Source organism: Sorex araneus, chromosome 4 (genome assembly GCF_027595985.1).
Source record: "Sorex araneus isolate mSorAra2 chromosome 4, mSorAra2.pri, whole genome shotgun sequence".
Classification (NCBI taxonomy): domain Eukaryota; kingdom Metazoa; phylum Chordata; class Mammalia; order Eulipotyphla; family Soricidae; genus Sorex; species Sorex araneus.
In genome coordinates this window covers 162,941,686-162,969,423 of record NC_073305.1, presented here as the reverse complement: position 1 = coordinate 162,969,423, position 27,738 = coordinate 162,941,686, and the positions used below count along the sequence as shown (strand labels likewise).

The 27,738-nt window shown below is 40.3% G+C and overlaps 1 protein-coding gene across 2 annotated transcripts in view; it reads left to right on the top strand.

Moving 5' to 3' along the window:
* Positions 1–27,738, top strand: part of MAP3K5 (mitogen-activated protein kinase kinase kinase 5) — a 251,880-nt gene that overhangs the window by 210,422 nt on the left and 13,720 nt on the right. Inside the window, exons 22-26 of one of the 2 annotated variants that reach the window (XM_055136320.1) lie at positions 2,441–2,621; positions 3,204–3,372; positions 10,146–10,331; positions 15,002–15,107; positions 22,125–22,392. In XM_055136320.1, the coding sequence (XP_054992295.1) occupies positions 2,441–2,621; positions 3,204–3,372; positions 10,146–10,331; positions 15,002–15,107; positions 22,125–22,392 (910 nt within the window). The remainder of the gene's footprint in view (positions 1–2,440; positions 2,622–3,203; positions 3,373–10,145; positions 10,332–15,001; positions 15,108–22,124; positions 22,393–27,738) is intronic. The other variant, XM_055136321.1, reaches the window with a different exon arrangement.

Here is a 27,738-nt window from a genome sequence, read left to right as displayed (position 1 = left end):
ATAACTCTGTGTCTAAGGCCCAGGTGGGTGACTTCATCCCAGTCATGCTGTGTGTACAAATCAAGAGAGCGTCCATTGCCCTCAGTCGGGGAATCATCTTTATGTCCCCAAGGTCTCCTAGTTGCAGGATGGCTACAATGCCTTTTCTTAGAATAAAGAGCTACAATTTAGTCAGCCTAGGTAACTTTCATACTCATACAGTGATAGGATCATTAATTGATATTTGGGTAATCGTAGAACACAGGTAAGTTAAATTGTCTCTATTGTGGCTGGGCTTTTTCTCTAGATGGTTATGGACTGTCAGGAATCTTGAAGGTCCCCAGCTGTCATGTATTGCTATGATGATCTGAGGGAATTTTAAAAGTCTCACTTTCCCACAACAAGAATATATACCCAGTTCCCTGAAGTTAGAGCCACTTCCTTGCCCTACATATTTTCTATTAACAATCTGAATCCCATAAAGTGGCCACTTACCTTCTTCTTGGTCTATCCCTTTGTAAAGCCATCTCATAGAGAATTTTGGGCTTTCACCCTTCCTACAGCCCTTAAAATGGATCTATGAGAATGGCCTCCTCAGAGGCATTCATCCTTTGAGCAGTTCATCTAGGCTCATTTACACTTCACCATCAGTCCCAGAACAGAGAGCAGGTCTTGGTAGTTGATAAGACATTAGTTTCATGACTTCCAGAGATTGGGAATCCTGCCAAACTGTCCTCTTGCATTATATAGGGCTCCAACCCCTCATGTGTATGAGCTTAGTATCAAGAAAATTGTGTCTCTGTGCTATTCAGAAACTGTCATCCTGCTCCTCTGGAAATGATTAAGATTTGATGCTCTATCCAGAAAGATGCCACATTTCCATATTTCCTAGGAAGTCTCCTATAACCTGAGAAGCTAGAAACATCAGGAATAGATTTGAATATATTTCCACTACAGAAATATAAGCTTAGCTTCCTAGTTTTCTCAGTATCCTTTCTCTTTTTTACTCTGGAAAAAGTATCCATTTTCATATAGAAGTCAACCACTGACTTGGTTTCTAGATCTCATACTCCCTTGTCTTTTTCAACTTTGGCATCTCCAAGTATTCCCCGTATGCAGACACATGTTCTTGTATTTTTTGTTTGTTGTGAGGTAATCTTTCCCTCTGATGCTACCTATTTCCTCAATAGCTAACCCCTGCCCCATCTTCCAGCTATTATTCTCCTCATTACAGCTTCAGATCTTGAACCACAGAATCACCAGCCTCAGAGCAGAGAGCAGTGCCTTGGTAGTTCTTTTACACCTCTTTATTCCACCAATCTTATGTTTTATCTGTATTGAATCTAGTAGCAGGGATTCATTCATTGGTCATTGAATCTGCTCCTTAGCTCTTTAGACCAGAGTGAGATCCATGTGCCAAATCCAATAAATCACTGTATCACTGTCATCCCATTGATCATCAATTTGCTCACGCGGGCACCAGTAACATCTCCATTTGTTCTAGCCCTGAGATTTTAGCAGCCTCTCTTTACTCGTTCTTCCCAGCGGTGCCGCATTGGAGGCTCTTTCAGGGTAAGGGGAATGAGATCCATCATTGTTACTGTATTTGACATATAGAATACGCCACAGAGAGCTTGTCAGGCTCTGCTGTGCGAGTGGGATGCTCTAGGTACCTTGCTAGGTTCTCCGAAAGGGAGAACTAGGCTATAAGAGGTCGCTTCTGGGAGCTCTGTTTTATAGTCTCTGGATCTTGGCCATTGATGGGAATTACACAGTGCCGAAGATAGTTTGTGGATGTGGCTGCCAAGCTACTGGAAAATCCAATAAATACTTCTCTCAATTTATTCCATTTATCAGTGGCTTTGGCCCATTCTATCTTGTTTTATCTCTCTCCTCTGTGGGAAAAAGGTTTAAAAATTGTTAATCTGAGCCTTTATTTTATACCTGTAAAAATGAAGCTATAAATGACCTTCACACGACAGAGCCTGACAAGCTCTCCGTGGTATATTCTATATGCCAAAACAGTAACAATGACAGGTCTCATTCCCCTGACCCTGAAAGAGTCTCCAATCATTGGGAAAGATGAGTAAGGAGAGGCTGCTAAAATCTCATGGCTGGGATGAGTGGAGACATTACTGGCATCTGCTCGAGTAAATCGATGAACAACGGGATGACAGTGATACAGTGATAAATGACCTTCTAAGTTAGTTGTCCATAAACATGAAGACTCAGAACTCTGGGTCTACTGTACTGGGCACATTTTCCACTGTTTCTTGCATTGCCCTGTAGGGTTCTGTTGAGCATAGAAGCAGTCAGAATGCTATGACCAGTCTCTGATGCAGCTTAGCTTGACTGCTCACTTGAACAAAACATTTAGCAAATGGCATTGCTTTTTCTTAATAGGCGTGTCAGTAAGTGTATGCTTTTAAAAGTATTAACTCTTTTCTGTACCCTGGCCAAGCAGAGTATCTGAGGAGCATTTCCTTGCCAGTACCTGTCCTGGTGGAGGACACAAGCAGCAGCAGTGAGTATGGCTCTGTTTCTCCCGACACGGAGCTCAAGGTGGACCCCTTCTCCTTCAAAGCAAGAGCCAAGTCCTGCGGAGAAAAGGACGTCAAAGGAATACGGACACTCTTTTTAGGGTAAAGATCAGACTTATTTGGAGTAACAGAAAAAAATTCATCCAGAAAAAAAAAATTCCCCCTAAGTTTTGACTCCTACAAAACTTTTGGTCTTCTGTGGACCAGAAGTCATACCAATAACATAAGCAGTGAAATAATACATAATTTGTGTATTATAGGCAGTTTATGTTGTGTCCTTACGATAATGTAAACTAGAGAAAAGGAAGTGTTTTTAAAAAGTCATAAAGAGAAAATACATTTACTATATTGTACTTTATCCATACAGGAAATTAGCATCTTTGTTCATAAGAAAATCAGGTGTATACATGAACCCATATAGTTCTGTGTTTTCCAGGATTAAGTGTATGTTGTGTGCCATTTTATAAAAGAAACTGAAATTTGGGCTGGAGAGTGTGCAGGATGCTTGCTTTGTATGCAGCCAACCCTGGTTCAATACCTGGCAACTAATATATGGTCCCCTGAGCACATCATGAGTGATCCCCGAGTGCAGAGCCAAGAATAAGCTCCGAGCAGCACTAGATGTAGTCCAAAACAAAATTTTTTTAAATGCAGTTGATAACTGTCACATGTAAATCCTTATAGCATTCCAGATGAGAATTTTGAAGATCACAGTGCTCCACCTTCTCCTGAAGAAAAAGATTCTGGATTCTTTATGCTGAAGAAGGACAGTGAACGACGGGCCACCCTCCATAGGATCCTGACAGAAGACCAAGACAAAGTCGTGAGAAACTTAATGGAATCTTTGGCTCAGGTAAAACCTCTCACAGAATTGTCATGTTTTAACTGTTTCAACAACTTGGAGAAGGTGTCACAGGCAACACAGAGACTTGAAGAAGCTGTAATGCTCATGATGATTTAAAACAAACAAACAAAAAACAGACCTATTAAGAGAACAGTTGTAGGGGCTGGAGCAATAGCACAGTGTGTAGGGCATTTGCCTTGCACACAGCCGACTCGGGTTCAAATCCCTGGCACCCCATATGGTTCACCAAGCACTACCAGGGGTAATTCCTGAGCTCAGAACCAGGAGTAACTCCTGAACATCACTGGGTGTGACCCAAAAAGCAAGTAACAACAGATACATGAACCAGGTATTGTTCATAGTATTTGTCTTTTCTCATAATAGTTGAACTACAGAAATTGTTGTTTGAAGTGAACTCGTTTTGCAGAGAGAATATGAGTACTTGACAGTGTAGGACAACCCTAAATGATGACATCAGGACTGGGATCCATTGTGGATCCAGGGTCTATGCTTGTAACTCCCAAACTGTTATCCTCCCTGGTGACAAGTGCTAAGAGAAACATAAATCAAGGGAAGGAATGTTTGGAAGGGGGCGGGCGGGATGGGGAATGTAAAGGAAAGGAAATGATTAACTATGGAGAGTGAAAACTTCATAGCCACTAAGGTACCTATTTTTGTCACAAATGCTTAGAATATGGCCGATATCTGAACCTTTGTTTTGTTTTGTGTTTGGTCCAAACCTGGCTGTGCTCAGGAGCCCAGGGGTCACTCAGCAGTGATCAGGGGACCATATGTGGTGGAAGGCAAGTGCTCTACTGGCTGTATTCTCACCAGCCAATATCTAAATTTTGTAATCTTCTCATACTACTGCCTCTCCAGTAATATACCTGCTTCTTTGGAGGTTTTCTTTATCTTCCTACTGGGTAGTGGTCCATCAGGACAGAAATTGACTTTGATATTGTCAAAGCCTTGGCACAGTCCTCAAGACTCTGTGGCAGCCCTTTCATTTTGGGGTTGGTGAATCGTATTCAATTGTCTCTTCATTCTAGTGTTTAAGGACTCTTGTCTGTTCTCCATAAAAGGACAACTGAAAGAACATGCTAGAAATTAGGGCCAGAGCAGTAGTACAGCAGGTTGGGCATATGCCTTGCATGCCAATGACCTGGGTTCAATTCCTGGCACCACATGTGGTTCCCTAAGCTCTCCGGGAGTAATCAGTGAGTACCACCAGGTATGGCCCAAAAACCAAAAATAAAAACTGTTAGAAATTGATCCATTCACAGGCTCAACATGAACGCCACGAAGCAGCCAGGGTGTTCATGGTGAAAATGAAACAGCTGATTAGAATCATGCAAATCCAGAACAGTCAAGTGGAAGAAAGGGTCCTTCTGGATGAAATGCTAAGGCTACTATAAATTCTTTCTCGTGGCATTGTATGCTGATTCAGTGGTAGCCTGTTTACTCTTTGCTCTTCCAGCTAGTTGAGCCAGTAGATTATAATGATGAGGTCTTAGGTTCAGTTTGCCTGTTTCAGGACTGATGCTATTACTTCAGAATTGTGCAACTTGAGCAATTCATTGAGTTTACTGAGGCTGAATTTCCTAATCTATAAAACAGAAGAAATGATTGTATCTACCTTTTAGAATTGCTGTAAGGAGTTATTAACATCATGAGAAATCGATATAATAAAGGAAAATGTTCCACTGTTAAGTATGGTATCATTTTCAAGCAAGTTAACAACAGTTCTCTGATATATTTAATGTTTTATTCCTTTTTTGAACCACACCTGGTAGTACTAGGGGGCTTCCTTCTTCTAGTTCTGAGGTTAGAGTTGCTCTAGCAGCATTCAGGAGACACCATGCCATGGTATACTGGGGTTCAACTTGAGCCTCCCTCATGTCAAACACATGCTAAGCCCTGGAAGCTATTTATGACCCTGATACCTTTAACTTTTATATAACCAGATATAATTATTTCTGTTATATCATACATTTCTGTATATACTTTGTATTTAAGCCTATCTTTTATAACAAAACCAAAATGAAGATGTTTGATCAAGACCTCAAACCAACCCACAAAAGCCTTTTCAGTGTGTGTAATACTTCTAAAGTATACTTCCATTCTGGGGGAAGTTTAAAAGAGTTAGCATAAGAATCTGTGATAGCAGGATGATTTCACTTATTGGTGGAATACTGGATGAGTATGTATTGTAGGAAAGGGAGATGCCAAAATCACCCTTGTCCCCAATGCTTAGAGAAGAGGATAGGGAAGAAAAGAAGTTAAGGGGGAAAGAAGAGAGGGAGAAATAATGGGTGGACAAGCATCAGGGCTTCACTTATACTGTTGATAAGGGAGAGTGGTATAGTCATATATCCACAACAAAACCTCAACAACACTGAAAACATGAGATCTAAGCTGCAACCACTGGAACTTCGTAATGTGCCTGCCAAGTTGACAGGCAGGGATAGGGCAGGGGTTGGGGGTAGAGAGGAAATTCAGAAACACTGGTGGGAAGAAATAGACACTGGTGGTGGGATTGGTGTTGAAACATTCTGTACCTCAAACTCCACTATCAATGACTTTGTAATAAGTGTCGTTTAATAAGAAAAGAGAAAAAAGAATCTGATGGTATTGAGTCCTTGAGAAAGGTCAGAGGCCACCTTCTGAAATTGAATCAGACTCACCTGAGAGCCCAGGTCATCATGTATGAAAGGCATGACAAGGAGAACATTTGGGGACAGGTGTTAGAACAATCTACAGAAATATACAGGGGGCCTGGGTTCAATGCCTGGCCCTGCAGGGTGTGGCCCACCCCAACCAAAAGGAAATCAACAAGCTATCTGTGTGTAAGAGCTGCGCATTCTTCTGGGAGACCTTGCTTTCCTGTATTCTCTGCTGGATCCCAGTGGGACTGGGGACAGTCTAGTCAAGTTGCTGCAGACACTGACATTGGGGCCAGGACTTCTTGCCCAGATGCCAACCTATGCAAATTAGGGAAAGGTGTCCCTGTTTTTGTTTTGGGCAGCCAGTGTCAGGGCATGTGGTATGGCCACTGACTGGAGGCAGAAGTGTCCACCCGCCCCCTTCTGCCCCTTGGCCAGGCCCTGGTGTGCACATGATGGTGGCCCTGGGCAGGGCAGGGCCCTGGGGTCTGGGGAACCGTCTTCTAGTTGCAGAGACAGAACCAGCTTGAAGACTGTTGGACAGGCAGGCTCAGGGGCCTTGAATGAAACCCCTATTAGTCTTCCTTCCAATTTCAGGACACTCTCTGGGGTCAGTGGCTTTGAGAGGGAGAAAAAGTTTTGGGGCTCCTTCTCAGTGGCCATGGTGAGAGGGCACATATGATGAGGCCGGAGGAGGAGTCGAGGAGGAAACTTTTCTGAGCTTTGTCTAGGGTAGGCACATGGCATCCATGACTCCTGCTGTGGCCCCGGCCTCCCTACTGACTCCCATGTGACAGTCCAGTGGGGCTTGCTTTTCAAGGAAGCAAGGGGACAATATTTCAATGGCCCTTTCCCCAGTCCCTGAGAACTCCCCTCGATAGTCACCATCTAATAATGGTCTTCTGAGAAATCTCTGCATTGTGAGGATAAAGTGAATTTCCCTTTTCTATATTGGACTTTAATATAAATCACATTGAATCTGTATATATTGCTTTCTGTTGGGGAGAGCCTGTCAAGCTCCCCGTGGCCTATTCATATGCCAAAACCAGTAACAATGATGGGTCTCATTCCCCTGATCCTGAAAGAGCCTCCAATGTGGCACCGTTGGGAAGAATGAGTAAAGAGAGGCTTCTAAAATCTCAGGGCTAGGAAGAATGGAGACGTTACTGAGACTGCTCAAGAACATCGATGATAAACGGGAGGATGATGATGATGATGACAAATATGGAATACACTAGACTAGTGTTCCTTAACATTTTTCTAACTGTGGCCCCCTTTCAACTTTGTTTCCTTCTTGTGGTTCCTCTGTTCTTACCAGAGGAAGAACTCTTCGTTTCATGCCATGTCCCCCACCTCCCACCCCCCGCCCATTGACACTGTTTTCACCAACTGCCCTTAATTGAGAAACACTGCCCTGGACAGAAACATTTCCCAAGTAGACAGTTTTCCTCTGACAGCAGTGATATGCACAAACATCAAAATCACAGAAGTAATATGTAATTTTTTCTGTATTGAAGGCAAAGCTAATTTCAAAAAAATGTTTGCTCTTTAAACTGCTGGCAGTCACAGAACTCAGCTTTTGCTAAGATAGGTTTCCAAATTCTGAATAGCTCTCATTTTTCTTCCTGAACATATTTTCATGTTATTATGATATTGCTTGGAATCCTTACTTTGGGTGTAATTTAGTTCATGGTAAGAAAAGAAACAAAGTTTGTAATTGTTCCCAGTCTTATTTTAAAATATTCCCTTAATGATAGCTTTCAAGCTTTTCAATATCATCTTTTCTCATGAAAACATAAACAGAAGCTTCCAAGTGAAAATGTATTGTGAGAAAGAATTTGATGGTACATTTCTCTTTAATTTTAATAGACTCCTAGAAATTGTAATTTTCACAACCCAGTTGAGGAATTTAATTTTAATGATGCAGTAACAAAATGTTCAGTATGAGATAGAAATGAGTATAATAAAAATCCTGTTGTTTCTTCACGTTAAATGAGGATAAATAACATCAACTCTATTTTCTTAAGGAAAGCAATGGAAGCAATATTCCTTGCTCATGTGAAAATTATTCAGCTTGACACAGGAAATTTATTTAAATATAATATTCATTTTTAATATGTAGTCATTTGGTCCATTCTTTGAATTGATTGTCTCACTAGTTAGTAAAGAGTGGCTCAAGGATGGATGTGAGTTTGAAGTGAGTCCTATTTAGTTTTCTAGGTTCATATTATGAAAGTCTGAGGTCTGAAAGATCACAATCCTGGGGCTGAAAAAATAGTATAGTGAATATGACCTTTGTCTTGCACACAAACAACCTAGATTTGATCCCAAATACCACATATGTCCCCCCAAGCTCTGCCAGGAGTGATCCCTGAGCACAGAGCCAAGAGTAAGCCCAGAAAACAAAGAAACAAAAAGATCAGTATTCCAAAAAAAAGAATACTGGAAGCACTGATACCCAGAAATTCTTTTAGTGACTTTTTAAAATAAATTATTAAATTGTAGCACTGTAGCACTGTCATCCCATTGTTCATCGATTTGCTCAAGCGGGCACCAGTAACGTCTCCATTGTAAGACTTTTTGTTTTTGGCATGTCGAATACGCCACGGGGAGCTTGCCGGGCTCTGCCATGTGGGCGGGATACTCTCGGTAGCTTGCCGGGCTCTCTGAGAGGGACGGAGGAATTGAACTCGGATCGGCTGTATGCAAGGCAAACGCCCTATCTGCTGTGTTATCGCTCCAGTCCTAATTATTAAATTATCAATATAAAATTATCTTCTTTGAGTGTAAACATGCATGGTTAGGGTACAATGTTAGTACACTGTGGCTTCCACCAAAGTACTCGTGATCCTCTGGCGTAGTTCATAGGACATTCTCTTGTACTCCCCTTTAGGTACAGTTCCCTGTTCAGAGTCTGTGGGTTTGTTTTCTGTGTCCTTGCCTTGCTTCCTTACGTGAAGTGAGTTCATTTTGTCTTTCTTTCTCCCTCTGACTTTGCTTAAGAAAGGCTTCCTGTAATTCCATCCATATTGTAGTCTTGAGCTTTTGAAAAGAACATATTCTCTGAGACAGAACACTGAGAATATGAACTCTTTCTGCACTTTCATTTGCCAGTAATATATTTCCTGGCACATTAGTGCCCTGAAGTGATGTTTGTTTTTTATGGCACCAGTGAGAAAGAACCCCTCAGCTCTCCACTTTGCTCCAGAGTTGCTTGACACATCAAACTACTGGAACCTCTGACATGTTCCCAGATCTCATCCCCCAGACAACCAGAGCACCCACTGATGGCCATTTGGGATGGGCCAATCACTCATAGATTTCCCATCCTCATATCCACCCTTACATACACATAAGGATTGTAACTCTCAGAATTTCCAACATTCCAAATTCTGATCTTTCGAGATTTGGATCTTTGGTATCTAAGGTTTGGGGAAACCTTGACCTTCAGGATTTTGGTAGTTGAATTGTGTCTTTGGGGATTATGATTTCTCAAACTCATTGTAGGCAGATGTACATAGCAACAAGGGAGGGAGGCTCTTAAGGAATTCCAGTCATGTATGTAGCTGAGCATCACAGAGACTGACACTAGAGTGTGCGTCCAAGCTACTTCGGCTGGCAGGAATTTGCCCATATGTTCTCTTGATCAGGGACTTTGACCCCCTGTCATGTTCTTTCTGTTTGGGGGCATCCATGCCAAATGTTCTCATTTATTCCTTTTGCTCCCCTTCTTATAATTGGATATACTCTTGTCCCCTGTTTTGTGATTTCTTTCTCCAGGAAGACTTTGCCCTTGAGATACAGTGACATATTGCCTAAATGTATTTGTAGTTGCCAATTAATTTTTCAAAGAGCAAGAATTGTATTACTTCCATCTTCCCCTGTTTGTACAAAGCTTTATCTATCTGATGATACTGTGGCTACTGTGATTAACATTGGGATCTTTCCTCCCAAAGACTGGTTATTCAAGGAGGGAGGAGCAACTGTGTGGTCAAAACAGTGTTTTCCCTTCAGAGGGGGCATTTTGTTATCCATTCTCTCAACTTCCACATCTAAAGTTTTGGGAGTGGCAAATTCATGGTCACGGATCAACTGATGGGTTGTTGGTTTTATTCACAGGGGGCCGAAGAGCCTAAACTAAAATGGGAGCACATCACAACCCTCATTGCAAGCCTCAGAGAATTTGTGAGGTCCACTGACAGAAAAATCATAGCTACCACGCTCTCAAAACTGAAGTTAGAGCTTGATTTCGACAGCCACGGCATTAGTCAGGTCCAGGTGGTGCTCTTCGGTTTTCAAGACGCCGTAAGTATAATATTGTGCCAATGTTTTCCCGCTAAGTTCAGCAAAAAATTTATCAGAAGAATAGGTCAAAACCTAATCTTGTATATAGCTTTCTTTGATAATTTCATTGACCTCTGTTCTTTTTGGATGAAAAGTGTATTGCCTGGGTCTACCTATGTGTCAGATTTGTCGTTTTGTGTATTTGCTTTCCCCCAAGTTAGATACACAGAAAAGAAAATACCATGCAAAATAGCAAAACACACACATTAGCAGTGGTTGAACTTGGTGAGTATGAAATCATGCTAGGAAACATTGGTTTTGATGATTTGAGCAACAGAACACAGGTTAGCCCTTTCTAATTCTATATGGGAAATGCCATCTAGTGGCCTTTGAGAGAATTGTAACAATTCTGATTGGAATGGTCACTACTGAATTAAAACCTTGATTTTTCTTTCATTTCCTCCAGTTTTTCTGAAGTTTTGAGGATATTTTAAACATGCTTTTAAAAATACCCACAATTTTCTACCCAGCAGTATACGTCAGTGTACATGACATCACTAAATTAAACACAATTCCACATGATCTCAAGAGACATTGCTGAGAATATTTGTCTCTTACACTGCTTTCCTATGGAACAGAAACTAGAAGTCAGTTATCCAAAAGCCAGTTTCAAAGCTATACATGTTATTTTGAATGAATCCTATTTGTGTAACTTAGTACTACAAAGCTCTAGGTACACTTTCCACCCTCTTACAAGGTGTGGGAGATTAAAGAGAGTTCTCCAATGCCTATTATATGAATATAGAAGCACTTTACATAATCATATCCAAATTCTCAAAATTAACTTCCTCCTAGTGTCTTTGTTAATTAACAGTTGTTAAATAGTTAAATAATCACTGATTTAAAATCATGGTGATTATAATCCTTCACAAGTCACTGTATTCTCTGAGTTTCTGTGTAATCCACTTAGTCTTTGTACTATACAGTTGATAAGGACAGTTCTGCTGACTTCATTGATATCACAACAAAAGAAGACAACTGTCAAAATCTATCACCTTGGAAATAAGTTGTATAGAAACCCTCCAAGCTCAATGACTGGAAATTATAGCATGGAAAGCTCTACCAGTACTAATCAGCTCTATAACCTCTCAGAGGTTATAGAGACACTGTTGAAATATTTAATGAGCACAAAGAAATGATGGCATACAGGTAGTCAGAAAAGCACAAGAAAGTATGAGAGAAAGTTGAGCTGGAGCAATAGTATAGTGGGTAGGTAGCTTGCCTTGCACATGGTCAACCTGGGTTTAATAACCAGCACCCCTTATGGTCCCTCAAGCCTACCATTGATCCCTGAGTGCAGAGCCAGGAATAATCCCTGAGCATCACTGGGTGTGGTCCAAAATTCAAAAAAGAAAAGCAAAGCAATTGCTTAGGGAATTCATAGCCTTGACATCAAATCAATTTTGGCAAGATGTATTACAGAATCTTCTTTACAAAATAAAACTCACAAATAAATGTAACATATACAAAATTGATGGCAATAAACTCATTCATCTCAGTGATGTCACTCAATGTCAGTGGCTTAAACTTACCAGCCAAGAGACAGAGTGCAGGATGGATCAGAAAACTGAATCCAACTTTCTGCTGTCAACAAGAGATGCATCTGAACAGTCAGGGTAAACATAAGCTAAAAGTCAAAGGCAGGGAATCAATCCTACAGGTATACAATCCCCTCAAAAAGGTTGGAGTATCTATACTTCTATCAGACAACATTTACTTCAAATTGAAAAAAAACTGTAAGGGATGGGGATGGTAATTTCTTGGTGATCAAGTGATCAGTACATCAGGAACTCACAAAAATAAATTTACAAAATAAAAAGAGGAATTCAAACTGTTAAACCATACTTGCACATAGAGATGGACCAGCAACATATTTAAAACAACTACTAATTGACCTTAAGGAAGATAATGACAGCAACACAATAGTAGTAGGAGAATTTGACACTCCTCTGTCATTACTGGATAGATCAACTAGGTGAAAACGTAACAAGGCAACACTAGCCTTGAAGGAAGAAATGGAAAGAAGAAATGAACCTAACGCATACACCATCACCCTTAAAAGTTGAGTACACATTCTTCTCCAGTGCACACAGACATTCTCCAAGATAGACCACATGCTGGGTCTCTAAGTATATTTCCATAAAGCCAAGAAAACAGAAATATCAGCTATCCTCTCAGAACACAATGCTTTGAAAATGAAAAACAGAAACAGGAAAAAACCTCAAACACTTGAATAAAATGATTTTCTGACTTAAAAAAAAAAGGACCATAAGAAACAATCTAAATAAAGAAGGGAGCAACAAATAGCCAAAACTAACATATCTAGAGAGTTGTCCATAGAACTGACGTTAGGGGTCATGGGGAGGAAGGTTGTGGGCTGGGCTGGATAGGGAGGAGATCTGAGGACATTGATGGAGCGAAGTGGGCCGTCAGGTAGTAGATGTGATGTTGGAATGATGTATGCATGAAACTATTGTTAACAGTATTCTAAATCATGGTACCTCAATGAAAAGGAGAGAACGATTCAATCCTATAATAAAGTTCATTAAATGGAACTTTTTTACTATAAAAAATATTTTTGAGAAAAAAAAGTTATTACCAACACTAAATAAATGTCCAAAACTCACTTTCACTGCAACTAGGGAAACTCCACCATCTGCAATTAGAATTAAATAATCTGGTAAGAATTCAGATGGAAAGTGACTTGGTTGCAATCATCAGCTTGAGCCCCAGGAAACAAACACACTCTTGTTCATTCACTGACCAGGGCAATCCATTCTGAAAGGATTCTTAAAGGATTTCCTAGAACAGGTGCTCTTCCTCTTCTCATTCATACTCCTTTTCAAGCTTTCCCCCTCCCTCTTTCCTTCTTCCTCTCTCTCCCTTTAAATTCATTCTGAAAGGTGTTCCTACAAGTGCACCTAGAAGTAGCTCACTTTCTTAAATTAACTGCTGTTAGAAATTCCCCACTCTGACTCCTAAATTAGGTAATTTTGGTAACTTCACCTTTGTCACGTTGTAACTAGATCACCTTTTCAATTTTATCTAGAGCCTCCAGCCAGAGTTTAACTGGAAAGTGGTTTCTTAAAGCCCCATGTTAAACCAGTGATTACTTGAATTAACTACAATATTAAGTAATCCTCTCTTAGCTTTATGGCAAAAGTTGTTTTATAAAGGTAATATACATAGCTTATATACATAGTTTAAAGTGATATTTGCTTATTAAAAAGAAGGAAACTCTGACATCACATTCAGTGAAATGGGCAAGGCTCAAAAAAGGAAAATATATTATTCCACTGGTACCTTACCACTCACATTTCTGAATACAGAAAGTTAGATGTGATTTCTAGGAACAGAGAGGAGTCTACAGAGAGGAGAGCAATGGGGATTTTGTTTATGGGTATAGATGTTCAGTTTTGCAAGGTGGAAAGAGTTCTGGAGATGGATGGTAATAATGCTAGCACAATGTGAATATAGCTAAGTGTGCCATTGAATGGTACACTTAAAATGGTTAAAATGATAAATTCTGTTATTGTATCATAATTTTAAAAGAAAGGGGCTGAAGAGATAGCACCAGGGCATAGGGCACTTGCCATCTACGCAGCCAGTGCTGGTTCCGTACTTGGCACCCCATATTGTCCAAGGTGCCTGCCAGGAATGATCCCTGAGTGCAGAGCCAGGAGTAAGCCCTGAGAATGGCTGGGTGTGGCCCCCACAAAAAATTAAAAGATAACAAAAATATATAACAGCTGAACGCACTAATTGATTATACCACAGGAACAGGGTAAGAAAACAAAACAAGGGGCTGGAGCAATAGCACAGCGGGTAGGGCGTTTGCTTTTTACATGGCCAACCCGGGTTTGATTCCCAGCATCCCATATGGTCCCCTGAGTACCGCCAGGGGTAATTCTTGAGTGCAGAACCAGGAGTAACCTCTGAGCATAGCCAAGTGTGACCCAAAAAGCCAAAAAACAAAACAAAACAAAGCTATACATATATATGTATGTATATATATATATATATATTTCAGCATCAATTCAATAGATAAGTGAAATATTGTTAGTAATTTTTAAAGGTACTCTTGGCTACAGAATTTGAAAGAACAGCTTTTCAGAACTAGTTTTGCAAAATAATTCCCTGTTTACAAAGGAGTTAATGTGTGAAAGAAAAGATGGAAAGGGTTGTGGCAAATCTGTAGATGCACATAGCTGCTAACTTCCCCCTTTTCCTGCTTTTCAGCTCACCAGGGAGTGCTGGAGCACCTGACTATGTTAAAGAGCAGAGTCATGACATTTAAGAACAATGTTTATTTTCGCACCCTGCTGGATTCTTTTTTTCCCTTCTGTACCTGCAGAGTGGAAGCTCCATGTTCTGAGTCATAAAGAAGCAACATTTCTATTTAACATGATTGCCTTTCGCTTAAAAAAGAAACCTACCCTTTTTTGCTTACATAGGAAACACTGAACTTTCTTTTCAAATCAACAATTTTTTGTTTCCCTGTGACATAAAGAAATTATTTACCAGTGAGGGTGAAGAAAGATTTTAATTATTTTTGTTGATATCTTACAAATACCTGTTTGCTAGATAGTTTGCATTTAAAAATTAGACTAAATATTGCTTTGTTTCTTCAGGTCAATAAAGTTCTTCGGAATCATAACATCAAGCCACACTGGATGTTTGCTTTAGACAGTATCATCAGAAAAGCGGTGCAGACAGCTATCACCATTCTGGTGCCAGGTCAGAAATACTAAATTACTCTTTGGTCTGAGCAATGATACACAAAATGTTTACTGTGATAACTCACTTCCTTGTCTTATAGAACCTATTTGGATACAAAGAGAGAAAACAAAATGAGTCACTCAATACATACATATACATTTCAGTATACAGTAATCTATACCCACACTTCGGGATGCTGTACTTTGAGTGTTGTAAAGTATGGTTTCAGACCCCTTTCCAGACTGATTAAGAGCCTGCTACAGAGAAAGCCCAGGAATCTGATCTTAATCCAGCTTCCTGCTCATTTTAATCTGGCCAGATTTGAAAATCACTAGTTGAGACAGATCTTAGCTCTGTTGGCAGAGATGGTGTTGAAGAATCATGGTTTTATGGGGTAAGTGAGAGATATGTTTATGTCCTAAGGCAAACTTTCAAGCTAATTAATAGTTTACCTATTAATAAAATTGTTTACAAAAGACATTTCCACCATGTATAGACGTTCATAACTAGGTATCAATTGTTTTAACATATACATTAGAAACATGTTCTCTTGCACAATTTGTACTCCTAAAGTAAACATTTAAAAATATAAATATGAAATAATAAAAACTCAATTTAGAAAGGGGACCACACACTTTTAATTCACCATCAAGCTTTGCAAATTATGGAATTTCTTCTTTTTTCTCAGAATATCTTACTTGATTTTATGTAAGTCACTGGTGTTTTAAACAACAATAAATATTATACATAATGAAGAAATACATTTCACTATCACTGAACTTGTTCCCTCTAGGTGGATCACGCCTTCACCCCACAGTCCTCTAATCACAAGCCTATGCTTTTTAACATCATACACATTCAGCCTAAAAGATGCTGCAGGTATTCAGATTTTACACTTGACTCAGCTTTGTGCTCAGGGATCATTCTCAATGGTGCTCATGGTTCTGGGGATCAAACTGGGTTCAGCTGTGTGCAGAGCAAATGTCTTAACCCTGGTACTATTTCTCAAACCTGCATACTACACTTCTTTGTAGACATATAGATTGATTCATTGTTTTGGTGACTAAATAATGCTGCTATAAGTAGATAGTTGCAGATATCCTTTTAAATTACTGTTTTCATATCATTAGTATAATTAGGATATTTCCAGTCTAGGAATGGTATTGCTGAATCATATGGTACTTGGGCTTTTTGTTTTTAAAGGAATTTTCATATTCCATCGGGGTTGCACCAATTTACATTTCCAATACAATAGTAATTACTACAGGGAAGGACTATCGTATCCTGTTAAAATTTGAAGTCAAACAGTTATGAGAAACAGAATATTTTAATGGTCTCCCCACAAGACATTTATTCATTACAAAGTATATCCTCACAGGTATTTATTCATTACAAAGGGAAACAGAAATTTACAGTGAAGGAACCTGGTAGATATCCCCTTTACCCAGGTGACTAAGGTAAGCATCTCTAGCAGTAAGATCCATCAGCACCATGTACTTATTCATATATGAAGCATTTAGTATCACCTTTAGAGAATTCTTGCCCCAAAAGTGCATAGCCTTAAGTAAGGTTATGACAGGCAAGTCCATGACAAAACATTGATAACCCCAAAATGAGGGACATTGTGCAAAATGAACAGCCAGTACTCGACCAGAATAAATAAAAGAAATATTAGGCAACTGACAGAAATAGGAAGAGACTACGGAGACATGACAACTAAGTGCAGCCTGGGGTTCAGATCAGAGAAAGGAGAGCTGTGGGAGATCTGGTGAAATTCAAATAGGTCTACATCAGCTCATAGTATGGTGTCAGTGTTAATACCTGATTTTTGGTAGTACAGCTATAGCTTTATGAGATGTTAAGTTCAGGGAAAGCAGCAAAAGGGTAAATGAGAATTCTCTGTTCTGTTTTTGCAACTTTTCTGTGATTCTAAAATTATTTCAAAATTTTAAAAAAATTAAGGTGGTATTCTAAAGAGAGAACACAAAACAGAGCACTGTGAGCACCTTAAAAGTTTTTTTTCTCCAGCTATTTTTCTCATTTGTCAAGAATATGCCTTTGGCAACACTGAGTATCTGTTGTTTCTCCTCAAGTACATTATTTTTGTTGGTGGCCAATGGAGAAATAATGAGCATAGAAAGACCACGTGGCAACACTTAGACAGACATGCTTTGTATCAGCATAATACCTATATTTATCTTTTCCACTGAATCAAAATAATTTTATTTTTAAAAATCTACAAGTATTTTAAAGACTATATCAGGGTTTTTTTTTTTCCAGTTTTCTCCTCTCTCAATTTTTAATAACCCTTAGAATCAGTTAATAGCCTCCCTTAGTTTCCTTGTCTGTTGTTTTCTATTTTATATACTTGGTATACATGTGCTGGTATTCACCACTGCCCATCTCTTTGAAGAAATCAACCTTTTATTTCACAACCAGAATGGAGAAAAATGAAATCATAACTAGTAGAACAGAGGAGTTTGCAACCACAAACTTAGTAGAAAGGAAGTTTTAAACTAATTATGAAGACTAGGAGTGGTCAGGACTGGAGTGATAGCACAGCGAGTAGGGTGTTTGACTTGCACACAGCCGACCCGGATTTGATTCCTCCGTCTCTCCCGGAGAGTCCGGCAAGCTACTGAGAATATCCCACCCGTAGCCTGGCAAGCTACCCATGGCATATTCGATATGCCAAAAACAGTACCAACAAATCTCACAATGGAGATGTTACTGGTGCCTGCTCAAGCAAATTGATGAACAACACATGGATGACAGTGCTACAACAGTGCTACAGTGTTACTTAGAGACACTGGAGCGATAGCACAGCCGGTAGGGCGTTTGCCTTATACTCGGCCAACCCGGGTTCAATTCCCAGCATCCCATATGGTCCTCCGAGCACCACCAGGAATAATTCCTGACTGCAGAGCCAGGAGTAATCCCTGAGCATTGCTGTTGTGACCGAAAAAGCTAAAGAAAAAAAAAAACAACTTTAAAAAAATCGTATATTTTCATTATCTGTTCTCATGATTTTTCTGTAAGTTCATTCTAGTTCTCCCTTACATTGTGAGCTTTTTGAGGATAAGGACCAGATGGTCTCGTTTGCATATTTTACACTAACACCAGGAATGACCAAAATTAGACAGTAATTCATTTATAATTTAACTTTCTTCAAATTATTTGAGAGAATGTTTTAGTTATTTGTACATAAGAATTTAAAGTATACAGAGTTTGGCTGACTAAATGGAGGCATTAAGAATAACTGTCAGGGCTGAAGAGATAATACAGTGGGTAAGGCACATGTCTTGCATGAGCTGAACCTGGTTTGATCCTTTATGGTTCACTGACACCCCCAGGAGTGATCCCTGAGCATCACCAGGTCTGGCCCATAAAATAAAACAAAACAAAAAAATTAGACATACAACCTATCAAAAATTTTCCTTCCAAGAAAGTGAGATTATAGATAATTTTTAAGTGGCTTTCAAAAGTTCAATTTAAAGGCTGGAGTGGTAGCACAGCAGGTAGGGCGTTTGCCTTGCACACGGCCAACCCGGGTTCGAATCCCAGCATCCCATATGGTCCCCTGAGCACCTCTAGGAGTAATTCCTGAGTGCAGAGCCAGGAGTAACCCCTGTGCATCACCGGGTGTGACGCAAAAAAAAAAAAAAAGCAAAAAAAAAAAGTTCAGTTTAGGGTCGGGGGAGGATCGGGTAGTTGAAAGGGCTAATTGTGTACTTTGTGTGCCAGAGTCTAGGCTTGGCCTCAATGACTTCATGGTTGCTTAAGCACCACCAGGAGTGACCCCCAGACAGTGCATCAGGAGTAGCCCCTATGCACTGACTGCTATAGCCCCAAACAAAAACAAAATTGTACGGGTTAGAGACAATAAGAGAAATTTAAGAATATTTTTTAGCTTAAAAGGCCTAATTATTATGTTCCATTTTAATATAAACCTTTACTTTTTAGAAGTAAATACTAGTAAAATAATGCTTCCATCTTTCCAGTGTTTCTTGATCCTAAAATGTCTTAGCCTCAGTAATTGGTACTGGGTTTATATAAAACAAGAACACCTGATTTTGTGTAATGATTGCTACAGATGTATCGCTGTATCACTGTCATCCCCTTGTTCATTGATTTGCTCGAGCTGGCACCAGTAATGTCTCCATTGTGAGACTTGTTGTTACTGTTTTTGGCATATCGAATATGCCACAGGTAGCTTGCCAGGCTCTGCTGTGCGGGCGGGATACTCTCGGTAGCTTGCCAGGCTCTCCAAGAGGGGCAGAGGAATCAAACCCCGGGTCGGCCGCCTGCAAGGCAAACGCCCTACCCACTGTGCTATTGCTCCAGCCCACAGATGTATAATTATAAATTGTAATTATAAAATATAATTATAAATTATATAAAAGTATAAAATATAATTCTGGAAAAAGAAAAGAGATTTGCTCAAAACAGAGTATAGGTGTTTTAGATTAATCTTAAAGAGATATTGGGTGAGGAGCTAGACAAAGGGAAACTCTTGTATGTTGTTTTGGAAAACACCAGAGACAGTTGGTGGTTTTCAAGCCACTACACTATTTTGGAAAATAGTGTAGTGGTTTCAAAAAATGTTTATAATAGATATGTGGTCTAACAATTCTTCTTAGTATATATCCAAAAGCATTGGACTTCAGAGGCTGAGATGTGGGTCAGAGTAAAAGTAAATGCATTGCACAAATGAAAGCTATATTGAACCCCCAGCACTGCAGTGGGGTGGGTGAAAGAAAGCAGAGACCAGGGAGATAATACAGGGGTTCTCTCCCCAGCACAGGTTGGCTTCCTATGTTTCACCAGGTGTAGCTCTAGAGACCTCCTGAGCACCACTGGGGAGGCCCTATAGATCAGGGGTACCACACAGATGGAAGAGCAATGCATCATCAGGTCTTTGCATTCAGCCGCTTTCCTGGTCGACCAGGTTTCACAGGGTGATCACCAGGTCCTCTGGGTGCCACTTGGGATTCCCCCAAAGAAAGAAGAACTTAAAGAGATATTTGTACCCTCATATTCATAGAAGCATTATTCACAGTAGCAAAGAGTTAAAAGGAACCTAACTTGCCATCAATAGACAGATGGATAAACAGATAAATAAGCAACACAATGATATAGTCAACTTTTCAAAGGAATTTTAAAGACTTCAGAAAATTATGCCAACTGAACAAAGCCAGTCACAAAACACACTACTTATCTGCAATATATTTAGTAACCAGATTCATAAAAACAAAAAATAGGATAGTGGTTGCCAAGAATCCAATGTGGGAGAAAATGGGGAGCTGCTGTCAAAGAGTTTTGAGTTTCAGTTTTCTAAGAATAAAAACTTTCTGCAGACCTGTGTGTAGCACAGTAACGTGAGTATGCTTAATACTGCTGGACTTAGAAATGGTTAAGATGATGTTCTATTTAATGCATTTTTGCTACCAAAATTTTTTTTAAATAAAGAGGGGTAGAGTAAGTTGGGGATACATATCCTGGCCCTGAAGGGAATTTTTTTTTTCAAATCTATGAGCAGAAGTTATTTTTTAGATTGTTGCAGTACCTATCCAATACCTAGGTGATATTGGAAATAAGATTAGAGCTAGTTTGTCATTCAGGCCTTCTAGATACTTTCAGATTTGGTGGAGAACTTTCCAAGCAGCACTCAGTGGGCCCGGGCAGCTCTCCCATCACAAGTGGGGCAACAGGACTGAGTAAGCCACTGCTCCTGCCCAGAGTTGTTGGGCTGTTCGTGCTTCTCGTCATCAGGATTGTACCCAACAGATTTTTTTAGATCATCCATGGAGAGTAAGTAGAAATGTAAAAAAGAGAAAAAGCTGTAGTTCCCTGCTTCAGTTTTTAAGCACAGGGAGTAGACAGAGAGGCTCTGAAGAAGAGAGGCAGTCTCCAGAGATTTAGAGCAGCAAACTAGACTAGGGTAAAGAAAGAGAAACCACCTTGGGGGGTGGGCAGCAAGGCCTTTGTCTTGTCTTGGGTTTGTTGGAGAGTCGGGGTGGGGGTCTGCTTTACTCCCATTCTCGACCCCCCCAACACAGGACTCTTCACCTGTGATTTTGAGACTGTCAGGATAAACCTTAAGCAATGTGAGCCTCAAACTATAAACAAAACTTGTACGAATGTGCTTTTCTTCCAGGAAGAATCTCAGTAACTTTCATCAGATTCTCAATGAGTCCTCTGATCCCTGAATGTCCCATGTACCATAACATATGGAATCCTGGTCTAGTACTTTTACTATACTGATTATATTCATGTCATGAACATTCTTCCTTTTCTGTGCGCCATGTGGAAAACTAGTCACAATTTATAGCATCTTCTAATGGGAAGAAAAACACTGAAATCTGAAGTGTCTGGGAAACTCATGTCAATAGCAGGAAGACTTGAACCTTTTGCACCTTGAATTTACTGTTACCTGATAGCATGTAATCTAAAAAATAACTTTTAATTGCTCTAAAAAAATTTTATACTACTGTTTTTATTTGAGCTGGATGGTGCAGGAGCCACTCCAGTGATCCTTGGCATCCATGCTAGCAGTTCAGTGCTAGGGTCCAAGGATGGAGTGATGCTTGGGCCATGCAGTGTCAGGGACCACTGAGGCTACCCCACCAGTGTTTGGGCTTCCAAAGCCACCCCATTAATACTCTGGGGGCCATGTGGTGTGGAGGATTGAACCAAGGTCTGGCATGTTCCCTGCCTCTCTGTACTAAATTCCTGACCTATTAAACAAAATCTGTATTTTTCAGGCTTTTGTATAATTGCTTTTGTGAAGGCATACTTCCCATGTTTCTTATTTACAGGGAAGACATGCCTCTCTTGTTTTGAGTAACAGCCTAAGATTATATAGTTTATGAATATTCCACATTGACTGGAAAGCCAAATCTAAATAACGCTCAAAAATACATCCTCATTTTTGGACAAAGCAAAGTGCAATAAACATTTTACTGAGAACAGAGAAAATGACATAAGAAACTAGGATGATGATAATCATTTCTCTTTTATTAAAATTGTTTATAGAATTGAGGCCACATTTTAGCCTAGCCTCTGAGAGCGACACTGCTGATCAAGAAGACTTGGACGTAGAAGATGACCATGAGGAACAGCCATCAAACCAGAATGCACGAAGACCTCATGCTGCGGCTGCGGCTGCTGCCCCGGCTGTTGTGGAGGATCCTGTGGCTACTTCAGGGGTGAGCACGCTCAGTTCCACAGTGTCTCATGATTCCCAGAGTGCTCACCGGTCACTTACTATGCAGCTGGGGAGGATGAAGATTGAAACCAATAGGTGAGTTCTAGTTCTAAAAAAGTCCTACTGTTGCTTTTAGTAAATGTCCTATTTCAAAAAGAGTCTGTTTTACTTGCTTTTGTAAAAATGCATGGGTTTTTGGTCTACTTTAAAGTTTGGTCCACAGATAGGGACAGAGGTAGCACAGCAGCTAAGGTGCTTGCCTTGCACACAGTTGACCCAGGTTTGATCTCCAACTGTATGGTCCCCGGGCCCTACCAGGAGTGATTCCTGAGTGCAGAGCCAGAAGTAATCGCTTAGCATCATTGGGTGTAACCCCAAAACCAAATAAATAAATAAAGTTTGGTGCACAGAAAATACAAAATATGAATCCCTTGTCCCAAATCATGTAGGTTTGATTTAATGTCTTTGTAAAACAAGAGAGACTGATCTTAGTTTCTAATAAGGTACATTTTCTGCTTTTACCAATTCAGTCCTTCAGTGTTGTTTCTTTGATCACTTATTTATATTCAAGGGCACTGGGATTTTCAGAGCAACATAGCTATAAGCTCAGTAGCTGTTTTGAACAAAAACACAAAGTTCCTCTGCCAGATAGCTGAGAGAGAGGCAGAAAGCTATGTTCTAAAAACCATGATTTGGAGTAGCAAATTCTTTCACGGGATGAAGACTTCTGTTCTTTTTCCTTTTAGTGAATCAGATACTTTATTATGATTTGTTTTGGTTTGGTTTGATTTATGGGCTGCGCCTGATGATATTGAAGGCTGCTCCCAGCTTAGCTTCTTGCTCAGTGAATGGTCCTGGCAGTGCTCAGGATACCTGACATTGTCGGGAATCAAAGCATATAGGTGCAGTAGCCGTTTGAGCAGTCTCTCCAGCCCTAATGGATCAAGTAAAAAAATTCTTTGTAGGATATTTAGAGCCTTGAGGAAGTAAAATTAATTGTGTCAAAGTTTTGCATGTTAGAACAAATAAAAGTATTGAAAGGATGAACAGTCCACATTTATGATTTTTGCTGTGTATATCTGGGTTGAGTTTTTCATTGAATTTTAGGTAGATAGAACCTCACATGATCAGGTTATTAAGTGAACAGTAAATACTTCCTGTTCTCCACATATGTTGGCACAGTTCAAGGTCTGAATCTTTATGATTTACAACTTCCTGTGCTGGCTACAGTTGACATACAAGAAACTGACTTGATGACTATGTTCAAATATTGTTCAAATATTTAGAAACATTAACTGAAAATTTTATTCCGCTAGTGATAAAGTTATGTTTTTAAAGTTCAGATTCCATACCATGTTTATTACAAACTAAATAGAAAATTCATCCATTATTCAGAAACACAAATTTTGGTTGTATAAAGTAAATCCAGTCCTATTTTCCATGATTTGCATAGAGAAATAGTTTTAAATAAAGGGATGGTTGGTTTTTAGACTTCCATATCTCAGTCATATATTTTGAGACTCAGCCCTTACTTACACCGTCTGCCACTTAAGTGGAATTTTTTTTTTTTTTTTTTTTTTTTTTTTTTTTTTTTTTTTTTTTTTTGCTTTTTGGGTCACACCTGGCAATGCACAGGGGTTACTCCTGGCTCATGCACTCAGGAATCACCCCTGGCGGTGCTCAGGGGACCATATGGGATGCTGGGATTCGAACCCGGGTCGGCTGGGTGCAAGGCAAACACCCTACCCGCTGTGCTATCGCTCCAGCCCCTTAAGTGGAATTTTTGTGTTTCTTCTCTGCACCTTCCTACCAAATCTTGTAGTCATTCTCTTCTCCTCTAGGTCAGCCAGTCATGACTCTGTATCCGTCAGAGTAGATGCTTAACTCTCAGTTGCCCTTTCTCGAATGGCGAATGGCATTGCTTTATACTCCTGCCTCTGGTCTCTGCAGGATGAAAGTTACTTACTGCTGTTTTAGTCCAGCCCTACTGCTGCTTACTGCTTCCAATTAGAATTATACAGTCAGTAAAGCTGCTTTATATACCAAGGAGTGGAATATTTGCTTCTTTTGCCCTAAAAACTTGTCTACATAAACTGGCACACATCGGTAGAGTCCGTGTCTCCTAAATGTAGCATTTTCCTTCTCAGCCATCATAGCACTTCCCAGCCCACCTCACTGACCCCCTGTCCACAGCCATCCCCTCCATGATAGCTGCTCTCCACTGTTTTCCTCCCCTCTCCTGAGACTATCAGGTGCCTGCTAAAGGTCTGCTTCCCACAAAGGCCTGTCACTGTTGGAAAGGCTAGAATTCACCACATTTTATCTTATTTGTTTGGGGGGCCCTCCTGGTGACTCCCAGCCATCTGGACTGGTGAATCAATCCCAGAATCGTAAATGTGACGCTACTCCAGCCTAAAGTGCTGGGGATTCCCCAGGCCATTCTGGCACTGCTTGGCACAGTGTCCTCCAGGGCTCTAGCCAGTGATGCTTGGGGGGACGTATGTGGTGCTGGGAATGAACCAGCACTGGCCACATACAAGTCCTGTGCTTTAACCCTTGTGGTACGTCTCCAATGCCTGTTTTATTTTTCAGTCACATTAGTAAGCACTTGCATTTGAAACTTAATGTAAATGTATTTTCAATATATGCATATTTACACTTGAACCTGTGAAAAATGTAAGATGGTCGGACTGCTACTTCTTTCTCTTGTAATATCTCCCACAGCTCCTCTCTCACCCCTAAAAAAGTGAAATGAGGTACAAGATTCTTGTCACATCATGTGACATATGTGTAGTTGTTTTAGCACAAATGCTAAGAAATGATAAGGGAAAGGTAATGGCTTCAGTTTTTCAGTTGAATATGACTTGATACAGAGAAATCTGCATACTGCAAGTTAAGCCTAGAGGAAATGCTTGTGGTCTTGATTGTTTAGGGACCACACCCAGCAGTACTGAGTGCTCCTCTCTCGGCTCAGGGGATTAAGCCCAGTGCTTCCTGCTTGTAAAGCACGTGCTTTCAAGCCCCTTTGATCTACTCACCAGCTGCCCACCCCACCCCTTCATATGTCCTGAGGAAAGTTTTGTAACCTTTTTGTTACAAATCTGATGCTTTTTTGTTCTGACAATACCCAACAGTGCTTGGGGATACTTTAGGCCTGATAACTGGGGATTACTTCAGACACTGCTCATGGATCATATAGTACCTTTTTTTAATTATTATTTTATTGAATCACCGTGAGATACAGTTACAAGCTTTCATGTTTGAGTTACAATCATACAATGATCAAATACCATCCCTCCACCAGTGCACATTCCCCACCACCAATCTCCCCTGTATACTCCCCCTGCCTCCGTGGCAGACAGTAGTTCCCATATTCTCTCTCTGCTTTGGGGCATTCTGGTTTGGAATACAGATACTGAGAGGTTATCATCATGTCTGGTCCTTTATCTACTTTTAGCACATGTCTCCCCTCCTGACTGATCCCTCAAACCATCAATTCTTACTGATCTCTTTTCTATTCCAGTTGCCTTCTCCCCACACTCATGAGGCAGGCTTCCAATTATGGAGCAATCTTCCTGGTCCTCATGTCTACTGTCCTTGGGTGTCAGTCTCATGTTATTTTGTATTCCACATGTGAATGCAGTCCTTCTTTGTATGTCCCTTTCTTTCTGAGTCATTTCATTTAGCATGTATGGATCATATAGTTCTGCATACCAAGCCCAGGCCTGCTACTTGCGAAACATGTGCTCAGCCAGTTGAGATATCTCAGCAACCCCTTAACTTAAGCTAATTTTTGATGAATGTAATGACGTTTATCCAGCTCTTGTCCATTTTTGGATGGACAGTAATATTGAATGGCAAGAAGTATTGAAATGACTATACAATGTATGATTTGCTTACATAGTGTTCTGAAAACAACTCACTTCACAAAAGGAGTTCGAACATTAATGCAATGACAGTCCAACAGCTAGAGAGTTGGTATAGCAGGGAAGGTACTTAACTTGCACACAGCCAATCCAAGTGTGATCCTCTGCACTTCACATAATCCTCAAAGCCTTGCCTGGGGTGATTCCTGAGTACAGAGCTAGGAGTAAGCCCTGAGCACAGCCAGGTGTGGCCCCAGTGAAAAATGTAAAAAAAAAAAAGTTTTGATCCATGAAGTAGCTGACTAGTTATCTTATTTCCATCCCACAATTCTGGAATTTCCCACCAACCCATCTCCCTGCTTCCCCTCCCCCACTCACCAAAGTTTAAAAAACTCACCATATAGCAGATCCTTGCCAAACTTCTGAAACAGTGAGGCAGGAAATCACTTAGTTTTAAAGGATTTCCCTACTGACTGAATACTAAATAAAAATATTATGAAAAGAATGGCTATATTCTCTAAATTATTCTGAGTGTTGGATTTGGGATAAATGAGGTGCCCTTTCAATACCTTGCTTCAATGACAATTTATTACTTTTAAAGATAAAAAAAGAAATTTAGTCCAGATAGATATAGGTGAAATTCTTAACTATATCACTAAAAACATGCCATCTCTATTCTATATGTTAAAATTAACAAATAAAAATATATATCAGACTACCAGAAAAGTACACTTGAAAATTCATATTCTGCTTGCTAGCTATTTCTTTGAATACCCATCCTTCAGAATAGGTAAATTTCTCTCTCTAGGGGGCCAGAGAGATAGTACAGTGGGTAGGGCACTTACCTAGCATGCAGCCCTCCTGGGTTCAATCCTCAGCATCCTATATGGTCTCCCAAGCCCCGCCAGGAGTAATTCCTGACTTCCTGACTGCAGAGCTAGAAGTAACCCCTGAGCACCGTGGAGTGTGACCCCCCACAAACAAACAAACAAACAAAAAAACACCCAAAAAGCCTCTCTCTATTCTTCAGATTCCCTCTTGCTTTCAATTCTGACTAATAGTTACCCTGAGGTTGTCTTCAAACAGCCTGACTTTTGTTTGTTTGGTTTGATTGGTTAGTTGGTTTTGTTTGGTGGTGGGGGGACCAAAACCAGTATGGCTCTTAAAGACTTCTCCCAACCCAGCACACAAGAATCATTCCTGGTGTGCTCAGGAGACTCTCCAGTGCTGAGGATCTGAATCCAGACCTCACACTTACAAAACACGATGCACTTATCCCGTTGAGCTCTTCCCGCCATATGCAGCAAATTTCCCCTAAACCACATTAGCTGGTTGCCTGTTGTCTTTCTTTTTTGTCCCAATTTTGTTGCTTTCTCTGCTTGAATACATTTTCCTAGGCTAGATTAGGGCCTCATATTTCTGTGTCCTGTAGGGAGGGGATGGAACTACTGGAATAAGGCAAGGAACCCTGCGCTAGCGCCCTTTGTAAGACTGGAACTGCCATTGAGAATAGAAGGCTTTTAGTAAAGGCCAGGCCCTGAGCTGGGCACTTTACCCAGGGTGTCTCATTTTGTGC